At 43.1% G+C, this 21989-nt stretch overlaps 1 protein-coding gene and 1 long non-coding RNA gene across 2 annotated transcripts; both read left to right on the top strand.

Annotated features, from left to right (window-relative positions):
- Nucleotides 1-8733: 8733 nt before the first annotated feature.
- LOC120062967 lies at nucleotides 8734-9348 on the top strand. The gene is made up of 3 exons (XR_005478444.1): nucleotides 8734-8880; nucleotides 9024-9174; nucleotides 9303-9348. It is a non-coding gene; the product is annotated as an uncharacterized LOC120062967 (long non-coding RNA).
- An 8673-nt stretch (nucleotides 9349-18021) lies between these two features.
- LOC120062892 (chemokine-like receptor 1) lies at nucleotides 18022-19280 on the top strand (the record flags this gene model as incomplete). Its single annotated transcript, XM_039012960.1, has 1 exon — nucleotides 18022-19280. A coding segment is annotated over one exon (1029 nt), but the record flags the coding sequence as incomplete, so codon positions are not given.
- Between the last annotated feature and the right edge of the window lie 2709 nt (nucleotides 19281-21989).

Here is a 21989-nt window from a genome sequence, read left to right as displayed (position 1 = left end):
GCCTTCTTCTAAAATGGACTGCAAATGGATTGCAAAAAATGTTGCAAATGTATTACAAATGTAAACTTAAATATCACATTTGCATTAGTATTCAGACTCTTTACTCAGTACTTTGTTGAAGCACCTTTGGCAGAGATTACAGCCTTGAGTCTTCTTGGGTATGACGCTACAAGCTTGGCACACCAGTATTTGGGGAGTTCTCTGCAGATCCTCTCATGCTCTGTCAGGTTGGATTGGGAGCATCGCTGCACAGCTATTTTCAGGTCTCTCCAGAGATGTTTGATCGGGTTCAAGTCCGAGCTCTGGCTGGGCAACTCAAGGACATTCAGAGACTTGTCGTGAAGCCACTCCTGCATTGTTTTGGTTGTGTGCTTTGGGTCGTTGTCCTGTTGGAAGGTGAACCTTCGCCCCAGTCTGACGTCCTGAGCGCTCTGGAGCAGGTTTTCATCAAGGATCTCTCTGTACTTCACCTCAATGACCAAGGCCCTTCTCCCCCAATTGCTCAGAGTGGCCGGGTGGCAAGCTCTAGAAAGAGTCTGGGTGGTTCAAAACTTCTTACATTTAAGAATGATGGAGGCCATTGTGTTCTTGGACATTTAATGCTGCAGACAATTTTTGGAATCCTTCCCCAGATCTGTGCCTTCACACAATCCTGAGTTTTGCTCTGACATGCACTGTCAACTGTGGACCTTATATAGACAGGTGTGTGCCTTTCCAAATCACTCAAATTCATCAATTGAATTCACCACAGGTGGACTCCAATCAAGTTGTAGAAACATCTCAAGGATGATCAATGGAAACAGGATTCACCTGAGCTCAATTTCGAGTCTCATTGCAAAGGGTCTGAATACTTATGTAAATACATTTGCAAAAAAATCAGAACCTGTTTTCACTTTGTCATTATGGGGTATTGTGTGTAGATTGGTGAGAATTAAAATGTAATCCATTTTAGAATAAGGTTGTATTGTACCAAAATGTGGAAAAAGTGAAGGGGTTTGAATACTTTCCGAATACAGTTTATAACCGCCTGGTTTTTGGCATTGTATCGGCCACAGCCATTTGGAAACAAATCATTGACCAGATCTTGCAAGGATTCTCAGGAACCCTGTGTATCCTGGATGACATGATCATAACAGGAGGCACAGACGAAGAGCACCTGGCTAACATGGAAGCGGTCCTATGAAGACTTGAAAGAGTACTATAGACTACTGGCAAACTTACAGAAGTGTGAGTTCTTCTGTGGACATGAAATCCACTGCAATGTATTCAGGCACCACAACTGCAAAATGTGACAAGTGAGAACTAATACCAGGTTCAAGTGAGCCCAGACATGATATGGCAGCTTCACATTAACCAAATCCATTCCACAGGAAACAGCACAACAATTGAGAGAGAAAATGCACAGAGAGCTCCTGGGAGTGACACACAGGGAGCTGTAGGGAGCTGTATCGCTGTGGGGCGATACAGGGACCCCAGGCTGAAAGAAGGGAATGTGTGGATGAAGGTGCTGCTCTAACAGAAGCTATAATGGAGCAAGCACACACTGAGGATGTGCAGGAGCCTCCAGACAATCCAAGGCGCTAACTGGAATGACAGCGCCGCCCACCAGATTGACTGGACTTATTAACAATCAAACATAACCAAAAACTAAGACTGTTCAAGTTCAAGTCCAAGAAGCAAATTGACTGCATCAGGTTCTGTGAAATGTGATGGGTTGTGGTTTGGTAAATATTCAATCTGATTGTACAAGGGAGGGAATGTTGTGTTCTGTTAATTACTGATGTCCTCTATAAGGACAAAGCACTCTTGGTCATGCGCAGTGTTACGCCATGTTATTCTTGTATTGCTAACTAGAAACATCAGTAAATGTCAAGGTCAAGTTCACATCCTTGTATTGGGAGTCTTATTTGTTGTATATATTCATAAAGTAATACGAGCGAAGACACTACAGAGCTGTTAATGTCAGTGGTGACATTTAATCTTGACGTGATTTTCTCTGGATGAGGGGTTGTGGCTGTAGCACTTAGCATACAGATTCAATTAACATTTTATTTAGTCACATGCACAGGGTCGTAGATGTAGTTACAGTGTACAGTTAAATACTTAAGCCCCGAACTCCAACAGTGGAGGTGTGAATGAAACAATAATAATACAAAAAAAATATTAATAATAATAATAATTACAACTGGTAATGATAACTATAAATATACATTTGGGTGTAGGCAGGGTAATTGTCTGTTTTTTTTGGGGGGGGGGGGGTCCAAAGGGGGAGCAGCAGGGGTGATACATGGGGAGTAGGTACTGTAGCTGACTAGTGGTGGCTATTCAGCAGCCTGATGGTCTGTGGTCAGAAGCTATTGACCAATCTGTTAGTTATGGCCATAATGCTCCTGTATTGTCCGCGTCGGAGTGATGGAAGTTGGGGGAACAGGCTGTGGCTTGGGTAGCTGATCTCTGATGATCTTTTTTTGCCTTCCTGCGACACCTGATGTTGTAGGTGTCCTGGAGGGCAAGCAGTGTGCAGGGTTTGACACATCCCCTCCCGATTGTGTACCCCAGGTACCTCCCGATTGTGTACCCCAGCCTCTCGCAGGCCGAGCCGACATTTCTTTGGGTTCGCTGTTAGCCCCGCCTCCCGTAAAGCCTGCAGTACCGCGCTCACCTGTTTTAGATGTGTCCTCCACTCGCTCCCATGGATCACAATATCATTGATGTAGGCTACTCCGTACTCACCCGAGTCACCCTCCGAGAGGGGTTCTGTTAATACCTGGGGGTCCACTTCCTGGAAACCACACATCCAGGCATCCCTCCTTCTGGTGTCCCTCCCACCCCTCCGGCATCCTCCTCTCTTCTGGTTTCCTCGGTTCCCCACGTCTCCGGACATACTGGTCCACAGTTGGCAGAACATTGGGAAATCCCTCCCGATAAGGACTGGCACAGGCAGGTTTGGGACGACTCCCACTGGCCCCGTGTGTTGTCCCTTTATGGTCTGAAGGTGGAGGAGTGTGGTAGGGTAGTCCTTGGTCTCACCATGTATGCACGTGATGGCCACGGTGTCAGCCAGGTTCGGGGACTGGGCGATGTCTGGTCGGATCAGGGTCACCATACTCCCAGAGTCCACAAGTGTTGTGGTGTCCCTTCCGTTTGCTTTTACTGGGGTGACAGGGGCAGGGCCACTCTCCTTAGCCCAGCATGCCATCAGCAAGCCACAGGGCCGCCTGGTGGCTACCTCATTGGCTGAGGCCGAAGGCCTCGGGACATTGCGGTTTGGACAGTTCCAGGCGATGTGTCCCGGCTACCCACACTCGTAGCATTTCCTGCTGTCTAGGTTCAGGAAGGGGCGTCGTCTCGGGGAGTTGGCTGTTGGTGTCCCCCCCATCATTGGCCGGGGTTGCTCCTTCGGGCGAGTGGAGGGTTCCGCCTTCCATGGTTGTCCACTGCGCACGACCTCCAAAGCCACCTGTTGTCCTTCCACCAGTTCCACCAGCTGATCTTCGCTCTGCGGGTTAGCTTGGCTTGCTAACTTTTTAGCTTTGAACGGGAGAGAGGGTAGAAATGCATCTATGACCACTTTCGATTGGCGTGAGCATCAGTGGTTCAGCAGTTAACGAGCTCTTGGCCAGCATAATTAGATAATGCATTTGCGATCGGGGGGATGCTGTAGGATCCTATGCCCAATCATGGAATCTTTGTGCCCTTATAATCAGGGTTTAACCATACTGGCGCAGGATTTCCTTTTTCAAGCCCTAGTAATACGTTGCCTGGTCAGCCATCAGATCCTGATAGGTCTGCTGTGCCGCGCCTGACAGGAAGGGTGCTTAGCAGGCTGGCCCATTGCTCATGGGGCCATTTCTCCCTAGCCGCCGTCCTCTCGAAGGATTGGAGGTAAGCCTCGATGTCGTCAGCCTCTGTCAGCTTCAGTATAAACCTACTGGGTATGGCCAGCAGGCATGGCGGTCTGCTGACGCTGTTCCTCCAGCAGCTCCCGATGCATAGCCTGCTGGGCTATGTTCGCCTCCACCAGCTGTTTCACCAATGCTTCAATTGTGCTCTGTGTCTGTTTAGTCATTGAACTCGGTTTGGGTTGCCCGCATTCTCTACCACATGTAGCAGGTTCAAGGGTGTGGGGTTTCCACGTCACCAAGTTCAATAACCAAACACGCACAAGGAGCACAACTAGAATATAAATGAGGAGTTTATTAGGGAGTTTTGCACACTGGGAAAAAGGGGGGAATTCACCAACCATTTCACAGTCCACAATCCGTTCTCGTTATCCGTTCTGTTCTCCAGGGCTAATCCTAAAACTCGGGTCCTCAGACAAACCGGTTCGGTACACAGTGGGGGTAATCAGACAGTCCAGGTCACAACAGGTAATCACACAGATATTTCTCTCTCTTCTCACATTATTCATAACACACTCTTCATAACACACTCTTCATAACACACTCTTCATAACACACTCTTCCCTCTCCGTTCTCTGCCTCTTTGTGCAGGTCGCTTCCTCTTTTATCCCCAAGCCCTTCCTGGCTTAACAATCCACAGGCTCGCCTCTGTGGGCAGGAAGGTCATGTAAGGCTCGGGGGTGGAGCCAGCGGGCTGCATGGTATCTCCCTTCAATCACCACTCTCCTCACCTCTCCCTGCCGTCTGCCACAATATCTATCAGGTTAAAACGTCGCTACCGTCCCACCTGCCCAACATCCGGTGAAATTGCAGAGCTCGAAATTCAAAAATACCAAATTCAAATATTTAACATTCTTGAAAATATGTGTTATACATCAAAATAAAGCTTAACTTCTTGTTAATCCAGCCTCTGTGTCAGATTTCAAAAAGGCTTTACGGCGAAAGGAAACCATGCGATTATCTGAGGACAGCACCCCGCATACAAACACATTAAAATCATATTTCAACCAGGCAGGTGCGCCACAAAAGTCAGAAATAGTGATATAATTAATGCCTTACCTTTGAAGATCTTCTTCTGTTGGCACTCCAAAATGTCCCAGAAACATCACAAATGGTCCTTTTGTTCGATAATGTCCTTCTTTATGTCCCAAAAATGTTCATTTATTTGGCGCGTTTGATTCAGAAATATACCGGTTTCAACTCGCCCAACATGCCTACAAAGTATCTAATAAGTTACCTGTAAACTTGGTCCAAACATTTCAAACTACGTTCCTAATCCAACCTCAGGTGCCCTAAAACGTAAATAATCGATCAAATTTAAGACGGAATAAACTGTTTCTAATACCGGATAAAAACAACGTGAAGCGCGCTCCAGTTCACACGCACCAAAACAGTAGTCCACCTGGAGTGACACTTACAATGAATAGGACAACTTCTTCATTTCTCAAAAGAAAAACATCGAACAATTTCTAAAGACTGCAACCAGGTTCCTAATAATAAGGGTATCCCATAGAAAACAATTGGAAAATCCTATGACCTCAATTTTTTTCCCCCTGGATGGTTTGTCCTCTGAGTTTCGCCTGCCATATCAGTTCTGTTATACGCACAGACATTGTTTTAACAGTTTTAGAAACTTCAGAGTGTTTCCTATCCAAATCTACCAATTATATGCATATCCTAGCTTCTGGTCCTGAGTAACAGGCAGTTTACTTTGGGAACGCTTTAAATCCGGAGGTGAAAATACTGCCACCTACCCAAGAGAAGTTAAATCAAAGTAGAATGTGAGGAAACCACCACCACCTAACATGTTTTAACATGATAATACTATCTGAAGTGGAGAATAGCTTCAGGCCAAGATGCATGTTTATGTAGCAGTGTGATGTTGTTCCCCTAGATTATGCACCAAGTTGCACACAAGGACCAGTTCAAATAGGCCAGGTCAAGAGGGGATGTTAATAATTTGATAATAATAATAATAATAATTGAGTGTGTTTTTTAAATTTAATTACAGCTGCATAGCTAATGTTATTTTTTGTGTACAAACACTTTTTCATATTTACAGTCATGGCCAAAAGTTTTGAGAATGACACAAATATTAATTTCCACAAAGTTTGCTTCTCAGTGTCTTTATGTATTTTTGTCAGATGTTACTATGGAATACTGAAGTATAATTACAAGCATTTCATAAGTGTCAAAGGCTTTTATTGACAATTACATGAAGTTGATGCAAAGAGTCAATATTTGCAGTGTTGACCCTTCTTTTTCAAGACCTCTGCAATCCGCCCTGGCATGGTGTCAATTAACTTCTGGGCCACATCCTGACTGATGGCTGCCCATTCTTGCATAACCAATGCTTTGAGTTTGTCAGAATGTGTGGGTTTTTGTTTGTCCACCCGCCTCTTGAGGATTGACCACAAGTTCTCAATGGGATTAATAAGGTCTGGGGAGTTTCCTGGACATGGACCAAAAATATCGATGTTTTGTTCCCTGAGCCACTTAGTTATCACTCTTGCCTTACGCCAAGGTGCTCCATCTTGCTGGAAAAGGCATTGTTCTTCACCAAACTGTTCCTCGATGGTTGGGAGAAGTTGCTCTCGGGGGATGTGTTGGTACCATTCTTTATTCATGGGTGTGTTCTTAGGCAAAATTGTGAGTGAGCCCACTCCCTTGGCTGAGAAGCAACCCCACACATGAATGGTCTCAGAAAGCTTTACTGTTGGCATGACACAGGACTGATGGTAACGCTCACCTTGTCTTCTCTGGACAAGCTTTTTTCTGGATGCCCCAAACAATCGGAAAGGGGATTCATCAGAGAAAATGACTTTACCCCAGTTCTCAGCAGTCCAATCCCTGTATCTTTTGCAGAATATCAAGTCTGTCCCTGATGTTTTTCCTGGAGAGAAGTGGCTTCTTTGCTGCCCTTCTTGACACCAGGCCATCCTCCAAAAGTCTTTGCCTCACTGTGCGTGCAGATGCACTCACACCTGCCTACTGCCATTCCTGAGCAAGCTCTGTACTGGTGGTGCCCCGATCCCGCAGCTGAATCAACTTTAGGAGATGGTCCTGGCGCTTGCTGGACTTTCTTGGGCGCCCTGAAGCCTTCTTCACAACAATTGAACCGCTCTCCTTGAAGTTCTTGATGATCCGATAAATGGTTGATTTAGGTGCAATCTTACTGGCAGCAATATCCTTGCCTGTGAAGCCCTTTTTGTGCAAAGCAATAATGACGTCACGTGTTTCCTTGCAGGTAACCATGGTCGACAGAGGAAGAACAATGATTCCAAGCACAACCCTCCTTTTGAAGCTTCCAGTCTGTTAGTTGAACTCAATCAGCATGACAGAGTGATCTCCAGCCTTGTCCTTGTCAACACTCACACCTGTGTTAACGAGAGAATCACTGACATGATGTCAGCTGGTTCTTTTGTGGCAGGGCTGAAATGCAGTGGACATGTTTTTGGGGGATTCAGTTAATTTGCATGGCAAAGAGGGACTTTGCAATTAATTGCAATTCATCTGATCACTCTTCATAACATTCTGGAGTATATGCAAATTGCCATCATACAAACTGAGGCAGCAGACTTTGTGAAAATTAATATTTGTGTCATTCTCAAAACTTTTGGCCACAACTGTATATTGTAAAATACACTTGATTGTAAAAAAAATTATATTTTGGTTTGGTCCATCGTGGGTTATCTGTATTTCCGTACCCCCTTATTGTTCTCTCTTGCCTGACCTTCATCTAGCAAAGTATGTTGTCCTTGGCTCCGCAATTTTTCAATATAAACCCGTGGTAATGTTACACAATGTGCTGTTATGCAACCATAAGTTTTGTTACAATGTGGACAATATAAATATTTATGTTAACACGTTTCACCGAGCTCGCTAACTAGGGTACCTATTGTAACTTGTGGGTACTTGGGACAGTGTTTGAGTGAGTCTCCATGTGCTCACGCAGGTGCCTGAGAGCTGTGACTGCGCCAAGGGCTAACATATTGTGCGTTGTCTCTTCGTGCAAAGGTATGTCTTTTATTTTGTCCGAATTATGTTGTACATTTTACTTGTATTATGTGCTATTGTACACTGAATGTGTGCACGCAGCACCTGTTATTTCTATTTGGTTCTCTCTTGCCTGACCTTCAGCTAGCGAGGTGCCTGAGAGCTGTGACTGCGCCATGCGCTAACATATTGTGCGATGTCTCTAAGTGCGCAGGGCAAATAAAAACCCAACAAGCAGACCTCCAGTTGTGGCAGTGTCCTCATTAAATTACACAACACAGAACGAACCACGCTTCAATTTAAGTTCTGGGTAGAAATATGTTGTAATCTAATACAGTCATTCCTGTAGTGGTAGGTAGGCTACAGGACAGTTAATAGATATCACAAATGTTCCTTCACTTGAGACTGATTTAGAAAGGGAGTCTCTGGATTACACCCAAACTACACCACATATAACAACACTGCCCCAACCCTCCAGGACTCCAAGACCCAAAACAGAACCATGTGAGACCATGTTTGGCTGAGGAAACACTATGAACATTAAAATGAACTATGGCAAGCCCTCTTACTGTCTGGAATGTTTCCCAGACAGCCTCCTAACAGAACAGGCAGTTCAAGACCAACCAGGAAGTCGAGCATGAATCCCCCTCAAGTTTTCCCATGGTGAGACTGCCTGAAACCAAGCCATTGTTGTGTGTCTGTGTGTACTGGTTAATTATTTATAGCTAGACCTTCATTGGGAAATCTAATCTGCAGGGCACATGAGGTTACATTCCCCAGAGTCTGTGTTCTTGTGGGTTTGTATGTGTTTGTGTGTATTTCAGGAAATGGCTTCCTGAAGTCCAAAGCAGCTGATTGGTCGGCCCCATCTACGATTGGAGCTCTGACCCCGCCCTCTCGTCAGGGGATACAGCTGTCTGCAATTACCGACTCCTGCAGCTTTAAAAGCCATTGTTCCTTTGTTAGGAGAGAGAGCTTCTTGGTATGTCCTGTGTTTTGTTGTTGGTCTGTATAATTGTTGTAAAGTATGTAGTAGCTGGTCCTGCAGACGTATGTCAAAAGCACTGTTTGTGAATATTGAAATTGGTCACTTTACGTTAGTAATTATTCTGTTTTTGTTCCCAGGGGGGAAGGGGAAGGCACCTTGGGAGTGCTTAGGCAAGAGGCCTGTGGGCAGACATATACATGTAGTATGTACACTGTCTGCTCACTAGGTAAGACCTGGGCGGACCATCCCCTGTGTTTTGGTTAGCGGGCCAGGTGGCGCAAAGAATAGGTAAGTAGTAGGTAGGAGAGGGGGCTCTTTAACTTTAAATTTCTTTGCTTTGATTCCGTCCAGCTCCTTTTCCCCACCTTACTGTGTGAAGGAAATAAATTCCCTGTTAATGGTAAACTTCTCTGTAGGTAACCATGGTCGACAGAGGAAGAACAATGATTCCAAGCACAACCCTCCTTTTGAAGCTTCCAGTCTGTTAGTTGAACTCAATCAGCATGACAGAGTGATCTCCAGCCTTGTCCTTGTCAACACTCACACCTGTGTTAACGAGAGAATCACTGACATGATGTCAGCTGGTTCTTTTGTGGCAGGGCTGAAATGCAGTGGACATGTTTTGGGGGGTATTCAGTTAATTTGCATGGCAAAGAGGGACTTTGCAATTCATCTGATCACTCTTCATAACATTCTGGAGTATATGCAAATTGCCATCATACAAACTGAGGCAGCAGACTTTGAAAATTAATATTTGTGTCATTCTCAAAACTTTTGGCCACGACTGTATATTGTAAAATACACTTGATTGTAAAAAAAAATTATATTTTGGTTTTGTCCATTGTGGGTTGTCTGTATTTCTGTACCCCCCCTATTGTTCTCTCTTGCCTGACCTTCAACTAGTGAGATATGTTGTCCTTGGCTCCGCAATTTTTCAATATAAAACCGTGGTAATGTTACACAATGTGCTGTTATGCAACCATAAGTTTTGTTACAATGTGGACAATATAAATATTTATGTTAACAAGTTTCACCGAGCTCGCTAACTAGGGTACCTATTGTAACTTGTGGGTACTTGGGTCAGTGTTTGAGTGAGTCTCCATGTGCTCGCGCAGGTGCCTGAGAGCTGTGACTGTGCCAAGGGCTAACATATTGTGCGTTGTCTCTTCGTGCAAAGGTATGTCTTTTATTTTGTCTGAATTATGTTGTACATTTTACTTGTATTGTGTGCTATTGTACACTGAATGTGTGCACGCAGCACCTGTTATTTCTATTTGGTTCTCTCTTGCCTGACCTTCAGCTAGCGAGGTGCCTGAGAGCTGTGACTGCGCCATGCGCTAACATATTGTGCGATGTGTCTATGCGCAGGGCAAATAAAAACCCAACAAGCAGACCTCCAGTTGTGGCAGTGTCCTCATTAAATTACACAACACAACGAACCACGCTTCAATTTAAGTTCTGCCTCTGTCATCCCTTACCCGCACCTACAATCGCATACAGCTTTCACTCCACGAGGAGTTGAGTGTAGCAGGGTGTTGGGTTCCCTCCAAGAGGTGTGTGTGTAACACACGAGCATGCCGCCATGTTCTCTAAAGTTAAAAGTGACTTTGAAGTGGGTCAGATAGGCTGTGACATGCAATGGGCACTGCTGCAATGAAATATTTACACAGTGTCATGCACATAAGGGGCACGTGCCCTCTCAGATTTGTCCTGTTTTTTTTCTGTAATACTACTAGCCGCTTAGCAATTTTACGAAGTTGGCTTTAGCTGTCCCAGATAGGTACCCAACCGCATAACTAGCTACCTAGAAGCCATTTCAGGCTATCAGTCACTTTAGAGTAGCTAGCTTGTCTAATTTAGCTGGCAAGGTTGGTAGACTTTAGAAAAGCAAGCATAAACTAAGTGTATTGAATAAGACACATTCCTTTCAATCTTTTACACAGATTTTAGCAGAAAAGCATTTCGTTTCTTTAAAAGAACCACCAGTCAGGAGTATAAAAACAGCTCAAGAAGTATGCTTAGACATGCAGAAAAATAAACATTTTTTTACAAATAATTAAGCATAAAGATTGCGGCTTTGGATTGCAGGAAAAGGCTATTTAGGTTTAGGACCAGGTTTAGGTCAATGATTTACCTGTGCTGGAGAGACTATTCCCCAACCACTACATATCTGTTAACAAACTAGTATAGATGGAAAAGGATGTGAAAGTTTTTAAAAGCAAAAAATAATATTTTACTAATATTCCACAGTTGGGTAACATTCTTAGGCTGGTATTAAATCAATTGCAGATACGGCTTTGACATATGGGCATCCACATACACACACACAAGGTACGCTTGGTTGAATCTATTACTGTAATATCCCAGTTATGATGTGAAACTGCTGTTTCCCTAATAACACAGTGTTACAAATTCCCTTCCGGTGACTTATTACTACCTCACAACACTGAGCTGCACACTCCACTCCTCATCCCCTATGATTGGAGCCTAAGAGTCTAGGGGGTACCATAAAACTGTCTCTCAAACTCTCCCTGACCTGTGTGACCTGTGCCCTGATATGTTGCTAGGGAGGTTATTAGGGGGCCGGAAATCTGCCCATCCTCTTGACTCTGCAGGTCACACAATGCTTGAAGTCTCCCTCAAGCAGTGGCAGATAGCAACATCTTATCAAAGAAGTCTTTGTGTTTTCACTATGTTCCCAGGATCTGCAGACCTTCAGTAATATGGAGAACAGTAGCTCTCTTTATATCAATAGAAATACTGCATAAAATAAAGGAATGTTTAGCATAACAAACTTATAGATAAATGGGTCATTGTGAATATGTACCATCCAGAACTCCAAAAGAATGCAGTCTTATTGAGATTATTTTTAATGGAACATGCTTAACACTAGAGGCCTGTCTGTTTAAACATGTCACAACACGAGGCAAGTTCATGCGTTTTGTCCCCATAGCACAAAGTGCTGCTCTGTCTTAAAGATTTTTAGGATGCTCAACCCACCAAATGAAACAAGCCACTGCATGTTGTGCTCAGAGTCTATCTTACAGTACACAGTTGATGGTTCACTTTTTTATAGACTTTGACCAACATTACTATATGTTGTTAATCGTTAAAAGCCCTGCAGTCTCCACACTAGGGCCTGCTGGGTACTTTACTACTTGGGTTCCACCAATTCGGTGCCTTTTGAGAAGTGTATCTTGAAAAAATCCATATATATATATACACTGCTCAAAAAAATAAAGGGAACACTTAAACAACACAATGTAACTCCAAGTCAATCACACTTCTGTGAAATCAAACTGTCCACTTAGGAAGCAACACTGATTGACAATAAATTTCACATGCTGTTGTGCAAATGGAATAGACACAAGGTGGAAATTATAGGCAATTAGCAAGACACCCCCAATAAAGGAGTGATTCTGCAGGTGGTGACCACAGACCACTTCTCAGTTCCTATGCTTCCTGGCTGATGTTTTGGTCACTTTTGAATGCTGGCGGTGCTCTCACTCTAGTGGTAGCATGAGACGGAGTCTACAACCCACACAAGTGGCTCAGGTAGTGCAGCTCATCCAGGATGGCACATCAATGCGAGCTGTGGCAAGAAGGTTTGCTGTGTCTGTCAGCGTAGTGTCCAGAGCATGGAGGCGCTACCAGGAAACAGGCCAGTACATCAGGAGACGTGGAGGAGGCCATAGGAGGGCAACAACCCAGCAGCAGGACCGCTACCTCCGCCTTTGTGCAAGGAGGAGCACTGCCAGAGCCCTGCAAATGACCTCCAGCAGGCCACAAATGTGCATGTGTCAGCATATGGTCTCACAAGGGGTCTGAGGATCTCATCTCGGTACCTAATGGCAGTCAGGCTACCTCTGGTGAGCACATGGAGGGCTGTGCGGCCCCACAAAGAAATGCCACCCCACACCATGACTGACCCACCGCCAAACCGGTCATGCTGGAGGATGTTGCAGGCAGCAGAACGTTCTCCACGGCGTCTCCAGACTGTGTCACGTCTGTCACATGTGCTCATGTGCTCAGTGTGAACCTGCTTTCATCTGTGAAGAGCACAGGGCGCCAGTGGCGAATTTGCCAATCTTGGTGTTCTCTGGCAAATGCCAAACGTCCTGCACGGTGTTGGGCTGTAAGCACAACCCCCACCTGTGGACGTCGGGCCCTCATACCACCCTCATGGAGTCTGTTTCTGACTGTTTGAGCAGACACATGCACATTTGTGGCCTGCTGGAGGTCATTTGCAGGTCTCTGGCAGTGCTCCTCCTTGCACAAAGGCGGAGGTAGCGGTCCTGCTGCTGGGTTGTTGCCCTCCTACGGCCTCCTCCACGTCTCCTGATGTACTGGCCTGTCTCCTGGTAGCGCCTCCATGCTCTGGACACTACGCTGACAGACACAGCAAACCTTCTTGCCACAGCTCGCATTGATGTGCCATCCTGGATGAGCTGCACTACCTGAGCCACTTGTGTGGGTTGTAGACTCCGTCTTATGCTACCACTAGAGTGAGAGCACCGCCAGCATTCAAAAGTGACCAAAACATCAGCCAGGAAGCATAGGAACTGAGAAGTGGTCTGTGGGCACCACCTGCAGAATCACTCCTTTATTGGGGGTGTCTTGCTAATTGCCTATAATTTCCACCTTGTGTCTATTCCATTTGCACAACAGCATGTGAAATTTATTGTCAATCAGTGTTGCTTCCTAAGTGGACAGTTTGATTTCACAGAAGTGTGATTGACTTGGAGTTACATTGTGTTGTTTAAGTGTTCCCTTTATTTTTTTGAGCAGTGTATATATATATATATATATATATATATATATGATTTCACCTTTTTTTTAACATTGTCATAAAGTACAACTATTCACATCTCAAGAGGTTAAATAAAACAAAAGGAATATAGTAAGTACCTAATAAGTCTACCAGTTTGAGCGGATGGGTAATAAGGTCGTTTCACAAAATGAGTCCCTTTTGGGTAGTGTAACTTAGTGAAAAAAACATATTTTACCTCATTTTAACATTCTGCCATGTAGAGCACATGTTCAACTTAATAAAAAACATATTTTCCCAACTCGAGGAAAAAAAGACGAAGTGCCAAATAAAGTAACAGGGTTGACCAGAACAGGGTTGATGATTTCATCTGAAATCAGCCATCAATCCCCTTGTGAAATGGGGAATTGAAGTGTGTTGTGTGCAACAGGGAATGATAATTGAATGCAATATCCACACATTTTCTTACGTGTTACGCTCGACCCGCTCAGTTTTCCACCCTAAAACACCAGAAAATTGTAAAATAAAGTACAACCAGCTCACCTGCTTTTACACTATGATTTTACTATAGATGTTCAATGTTTCTTTTGATTTTTTTTTCTAAATCTGTATTTCTAGTAAAAAAGAGTGAAGTTCATCTACCAGGGTTGTTCTTATAATGAGGGACAGACAAATGAGTCATTAATCACATGAAATGAATAATCTTCAAAAATGAATTTGTCAAAACCACAAAATAACTAGGGCTTTACAATGATGGTGAAAACTTGGAGAAATGTTCATTAAGTAGGGAAAAAATCTTCCTAGAAGCACGGAGGGACATGTCAAAATGCTGAAATTGAGCACTTTACCAAGTCTTTATTCATATAAAACATTTGATTTATTGAATTATCCATGTGGTCTATATTAAAAGGCACTTCATTTAATATAACAGGCTTCAATATTGGTTCACAATTTCTATTTAAAATATTAAAGGGACGTAAAAGGGACTCTTAGTGAAATGGCTTACTGATGTAATCTGTTCTGCATTCTTGGAATACAGGATGTTCATTTCCTGTGAAGTTTTTTTGTTGTTGATGGGGGATCAGTGATTAACATCGCTTGAATACTGGGAAGCTGCACTTTCTCTACAAAATACTCAAAATCTGTTCCATAAGGTGAGGTTAATAACTTCGGTGGGAATCTTTACACCAACAGCATGTTTGTGTTCCTTTTAAACTCTTTTCTTAGACCATACGGTATCAGCAACACTTCTGAACTGGAAGCTGTTCACTTCCAGACATTAGGACCATTGCTATTGCCACTCTCAGGCTACAAACAACTTGTTTGATGGATTGGCTTTACAATTAGCATACCATTCACTTAAACTTAGCATGTTGTTCTTTGTGTTGATTTATGTGTTGCCTTGAATATATCCAGTCTTAAGTTGTAGTGGTCAAGTATAACATGGACAATTTGTAGTATACCTACAAGGAATGATGGAAGTTTTTATTTTAGATCTAGCAACATAAACATTATTTACTGATCAACTGGAATGAAGGAGTATTTATGTACTTGTACTTTTTTAAAAAACTTTTACTTTTACAACGGCAGTTAGTGCCGTTTAAGATGAGGGAGGATGATCTTTTTTTCATGAGCATGGCATTATTTCTATTACAGCATATTGGATGACTGTCATTCATATTCCATTCACCCAGCGCAATGTAACAGCAATAGGTTTAGTCTACTACATGATACTCGATTTTCCCCTATATCCATCATGAGGTTGCTACAACCTAGCATATGAATGAAAGTTTACAATGTAGGTGCATCTAGCTGATATAGGATGTAATCAATAGTCCAACAGTTGCAAAAGAGAGTTTATATTGGACAAATTCATGTTTATCCCCGTTTTGTTCCGTTTGCTTTCGTTTAAGAAATGTTTTTCAACAGATTAGGCGGAATGAATACACCCCTGATTCTGCGTTAACACAGCACTTTGTATTCATTCTCGCATCTATGCGCTCTCCTCCTCTCTCCTTTTCCCTTCACTTGTGGACTTCAATGCATAACATGCTGACCAGACCGGACACGTTGCGTGCCCGAGCGTCGCAAAATAAATTTAGAAATCCATGTTATTCAATTATTGCACCCACACTGCTCGCGCGCGCCAACGAGCGTCTGCGACGCCAAGGGCTAAAATAGAACTCATTCCTATTTCTGACGCAGATCGCGCTGCAAGTCCTGCCTCTCCCATCTCCTTATTGGTTTATAGAAGCAGGTACCCACGTGCCATCTCCTCATTGGTTATACCCACGTGGGTGATAGAAAGACGAACTGTTTTGCCGGTAGTCGTGGTAATACAATGACAGTTTAGATGCGATCACCATATAATTTAAACAATGAAAAAGCCTGGAAGGAGGAGAGATGACTAGAAATGATTCGGTTGGCCGTTTTATGTGTGGATTAATTGTCGGAGTAGAGATCCTTGTGCATTTCAGGTAAAATAACAACTCAATGTTTATATCCCAGGACCAATTAGCTAGCAACAGCAAGCTAGCTAAATAGGACAAATTAACGTTAACTAGCAAGAGCAAGCTAACTAGCTAAATTACCATACATGTTTAATGCTTTTTGACCTGTCCCCAAATTAATGTCATTGGTTCAGAGTTTGTTTTGATATTTTAACCTGCGTGTCGTGATCGCGTTTGGTGTGGGGGGGAAAAATAAATTTATGCACGATAGCGCACGATGGCGCACGCGCGCAGCCGGTTTGGGCAAGTTGTAACATGCTGACCAGACCGGACACGCGAGCGTCGCAAAATAAATGTAGAAATCCATGTTATTCAATTATTACACCCACACTGCTCGCGCGCGCCAACGAGCGTCTGCGACGCCAAGGGCTAAAATAGAACTCATTCCTATTTCTGACGCAGATCGCGCTGCAAGTCCTGCCTCTCCCATCTCCTCATTGGTTTATAGAAGCAGGTACCCACGTGCCATCTCCTCATTGGTTTATAGAAGCAGGTACCCACGTGCCATCTCCTCATTGGTTACACCCACGTGGGTGATAGAAAGACGAACTGTTTTGCCGGTAGTCGTGGTAATATAATGAAAGTTTAGATGTGATCACCATATAATTTAAACGATGAAAAAGCCTGGAAAGAGGAGAGATGACTAGAAATGATTCGGTTGGCCGTTTTATGTGTGGATTAATTGTCGGAGTAAGCTAGCTAAATAGGACAAATTAACGTTAGCTAGCAAGTGCAAGCTAACTAGCTAAAATACCATACATGTTTAATGCTTTTCGACCTGTCCCCAAATTAATGGCATTGGTTCAGAGTTTGTGTTGATATTTTACCCTGCGTGTCGTGATCGCGTTTGGTGTGGGGGGGCAAAATAAAAGTATGCACGATAGCGCACGCGCGCAGCCGGTTTGGGCAAGGTGCACATCAGCTGTATGTGACCAGGTGAAAAAACCTTTCCAAGCCAAACCGCTACACACAGCCTACATCGTTGTCACCATATTAGCTAAAGTAGCGTCAGAGTGAGCATAGCTAATAGAACTAATGCATTAGTAAACCCGCTACAATCATGCAGTAACATTATAGTGTACAGTCAGTAGGCAGTTACATCAACAGGCCCGATGGCAATAAATTAGTAAAATCAAAAGCTTACCTTGACTTGGAAGAGTTCCAGTGTTGTGTTGTGTAGTCATAGCCAGCTGGCTAACATAGCATCCCTCTGTTTGAGCAGAGTGTTTCAGTAGGCTAAACTAGCTAGCTGCATTTGCTAGCTAAGTAAGTGAAAAAAAACTGTTCAACTATTGTCTTTCTCTCTCTTTGAATCAACTACTCAGCACATCTTATGCACTGCAGTGCTAGCTAGCTGTAGCTCATGCTTTCAGTAGTAGATGAATTCTCTGATCATTTGATTGGGTGGACAACATGTTCATGCTGCAAGAGCTCTGATAGGTTGGAGGACATCCTCCGGAAGTTGTCATAATTACTGTGTAAGTCTATGGAAGGGGGTGAGAACCATGAGCCTCCTAGGTTTTGTATTGAAGTCAATGTACCCATAGGACGGAAGCTAGCTGTCCTCCAGCTACACCATGGTGCTACCCTACAGAGTGCTGTTGAGGCTACTATAGACCTTTGCAAAATTGTGTTTTAATCTATTATTTGGTGACGTGATTATATTTAGTATAGTTTTATCTAAAAATTATAACTTTTTAAGTGTTTAAAAATTTATATTTTTATATTTTTATGAAATTCACTGAGGAGGATGGTCCTACCCTTCCTCTTATGAGGAGCCTCTACTGATGTAAATGCAGTCATTGCATACAGGACCTGTTCTGACAGAATCATTGCATTCCTTTTTTCTTAGGGTAAAAAACAACCAAAATCATGGTTGCCCCAATCAACACATCTGACTATGATGACTACAATGATTCAGTGGTGATACCATCTCAGTCCCCAGTCATCTATGAGATGTATCAGATGAGGACTGGCTTGAGATTAATGTATGTGTCGGTCTACTCAGCCAACCTTCTACTGGGTCTACTGCTCAACTCTGCCGTCATCTTCATGATTGTCTGGAAATACAGGTCCAAGAAGAAACTGAGTCGACGGATGTTGATCCTTGGCTTGGCTGTCACCCACCTCATCTTCTGCCTCTTCACTCCACTTTACTTGATCACAGCCTGGAACTACTTCTCCTGGACATTTGGGAAGGTTGCCTGCAAGCTGGGGTCCTTCGTGATGTTTATGAACATGTTCTCTGCCTCAGTGATGATCACTTTCTGGAATGTGCGCTGGTGTGTCCCCAAATGTTTTGAACATCACATGTCCAGCAGCATGGTTCTGCTGTCCTGGTTCACTGGGGCCATACTAAGCGCCCCCTCTTTACTGTCCAGGGAGGTTCAGTATACTGCCGATGGACACGTCTGCCTTGACAACTATGATTATACTGAACAACACCAGATCTCTAAAGAGGGTAAGGAGAGAATGATGGCTGTGGTGAGCTGTCGCTTAATTTTTGGGCTGCTGCTCCCTTTGGGTGCGACATGTGTCAGCCGTTGCTGCATTAACAGCAGGGGAAATAACCAAGTGAAGTCATTGGTTATTCGACCTGTGACTATTGCCCATTTCCTATGCTGGGCTCCTGTCCTCTGTCTCTCTATGCTGCAAATCGCAGTGGAGACAGACAACAGATGGTTCAGATACGTATTGTCCACAGCCACTGCCCTGTCAGTCTTAAACAGCTGCATCTATCCTATCATTTGCATCTGGCAAGGAAATAAAGAACTTAAGCATAACTTTCGCTCACAGCCTGAAGAGACCCCTCAGACAGAGGACAAAGGAGAGGAGGGCCATGAGATGACTTGCCTGGATAGGGAATACAATGTCCTTGAACAGTAATGGGAATACAACATACTGTAAATGCAATTAGCAATTTAAGAACTTTTCCAGCTTGAAATGTACTTGTAAATGTCATGCAAAATATACAATATTTTTGTCTATAATTTTTATGAATTGTATACTCACAGTATGTACAGTATAATTACACATTGTTCTAAATCCCTCTTGATCAAGGTAACAAATGTCTTATTTTTTTTACCTGTATTTCTTCTTTTCAAATGCTTATTAAATAAAGATTTGATGAAATATATAACCATTAACATTTCTGAAAATATTTATTTTGAATTAAATGTTACGATATGCGATAGGAAAAATTGTCCCTTGCAAAAAAAGTGTCATTTTTATTTTTATGTTAAAATCCCATTTTCACACGTTAAAATAAAAATTTCACATGTGAAATGACCACTTTTCAGCTCAACATGTGAAAATGCTATTTGCATCTCAACCAGGAGACCCATGGGGCGGCGCACAATTGGCCCAGCGTTGTCCGGGTTAGGGGAGGGTTTGGCCGGCAGGGATGTTCTTGTCCCATCGCACACTAGCGTCTCCTGTGGCGGGCCGGGCGCAATGCACGCTGACACGGTCGCCAGGTGTTTCCTCCGACACATAAGTGTGACTGGCTTCTGGGTTAACCTTTCCGCTAGCGGAACCCCTCGACAACATTCCGCTGAAAAGGCAGCGCGGGAAATTCAAAAATATTTTTTAGAAATATGTAACTTTCACACATTAACAAGTCCAATACAGCAAATGAAAGAAACATCTTGTTAATCTACCCATCGTGTCTGATTTCAAAAAGGCTTAACAGCGAAAGCATAACATATGATTATGTTAGTTCAGAGCCAAGTCAAAAAAACACACAGCCATTTTCCAGCCAAAGATAGGAGTCACAAAAAGCAGAAATATAGATAAAATTAATCACTAACCTTTGATGATCTTCACCAGATGACACTCATAGGACATCATGTTACACAATACACGTATGTTTTGTTCGATAATGTGCATATTTATATCCAAAAATCTCAGTTTACATTGGCGCGTTACGTGCAGTAATGTTTTGATTCCAAAACATCCGGTGATCTTGCAGATAGCCACAGAAATCCCAGGAATACTCATAATACACATCGATAAAAGATACAAGTGTTATTCACAGAATTAAAGATAGACTTCTCCTTAATGCAACCGCTGTGTAACGTTCATCATCAGAATGAGACCAAAGCGCAGCGTGGAAAGTGTTCATAATTTAATGTTCACAAAAACACTCAAACAAAAGGAGAAAACGAAAGTGCACAATTCTGTCAGGGAAACAACCTAAACAGAAAACAACACCCCACAAAACCCAAACGGAAAATGACAACTTATATATGATCCCCAATCAGAGACAACGATAGACAGCTGCCTCTGATTGGGAACCACACACGGCAAAAAAACAAAGAAATAGAAAACATAGATTTTCCCACCCGAGTCACACCCTGACCTAACCAAACATAGAGAATAAATAAGGATCTCTAAGGTCAGGGCGTGACACGCTGTGTCAGATTTCAATTTTTTTTAACGGAAAAAGCATAATCTAAGTACGGCGCTCAGAGCCCAATCCAGCCAAATCCAGCCAAAGAAATTTCCGCCATGTTGGAGTCAACAGAAGTTAGAAATAACATGATAAATATTCACTTACCTTTGATGATCTTCATCAGAATGCACTCCCAGGAATCCCAGTTCGACAATAAATTACTGATTTGTTCCATAAAGTTCCATAAAGTCCATCATTTATGTCCAAATAGCCACTAGTTGTTAGCGTGTTCAGCCCAGTAATCCATCTTCATGAGCACTAGGTCCAGACAAAAACTAGAAAGGTTCCCTTACAGGTTGTAGAAACATATGAAACGATGTATAGAATCAATCTTTAGGATGTTTTGAACATAAATCATCAATAATGTTCCAACCGGAGAATTCCATCGTCTGTAGCAAAGCATTGGAACGAGAGCTAACTCTGTCGGGAGCATGCGTCACGAGCCTGAGACACTCTGCCAGACCACTGACTCATTCAGCTCCCATTCCCCCCTACTTTATAGCAGAAACTTGAAACAAGTTTCTGAAGACGGTTGACATCTAGTGGAAGCCTTAGGAAGTGCAACTTAACCCCATAGACACTGTGTATTCGGTAGGCCAAGCTTTGAAAACTACAAACCTCAGATTTCCCACTTCCTGGTTGGATTTTTCTCAGGTTTTCGCCTGCCATATGAGTTCTGTTATACTCACAGACATCATTCAAACAGGTTTAGAAACTTCAGAGTGTTTTTTATCCAATACTACTAATAATATGCATATATTAGCATCTGGGACAAAGTAGCAGGCAGTTTACTCTGGGCATGCATTTCATGCAAAAGTGAAAATGCTGCCCCCTATCCCAAACAAGTTTTAAGCGGACGTCATGTCAAGAAGCAGTGTGGCTTGGCTGGGTTGACGCACGGCCTTCACCTCTCCCGAGTCCGTACGGGAGTTGCAACGATGGGACAAGACAGTAACTACCAATTGGGGAGAAAAATGAGTAAAAAATAAATGCCATATAAATTGCAAAATAGTTGGGCAGAGATTTTCGATGTACTGATTCCATGGCGCATGTTTTATGAATTTACACGCGAAACGACCCCGGATTCAAAACTTAAATTTAACATTTTAATTTAAAATGATTATAAAAAATTCTTGCAACCAATAGAATGTTATACAGTTGAAGTCGGAAGTCTACAGACACATAGGTTGGAGTCATTAAAACTCGTTTTTCAATCACTCCACAAATTTCTTGTTAACAAACTATAGTTTTGGCAAGTCGGTTAGGACATCTACTGTGTGCATGACACAAGTAATTTTTCCAACAATTGTTTACAGACAGATTATATCACTTATAATTCACTGTATCACAATTCCAGTGGGTCAAAAGTTTA

Source organism: Salvelinus namaycush, chromosome 18, assembly GCF_016432855.1.
Source record: "Salvelinus namaycush isolate Seneca chromosome 18, SaNama_1.0, whole genome shotgun sequence".
Classification (NCBI taxonomy): Eukaryota; Metazoa; Chordata; class Actinopteri; order Salmoniformes; family Salmonidae; genus Salvelinus; species Salvelinus namaycush.
The sequence above is the reverse complement of the archived record's forward strand: the minus strand, read 5'-3'. Positions and strand labels throughout refer to the sequence as shown.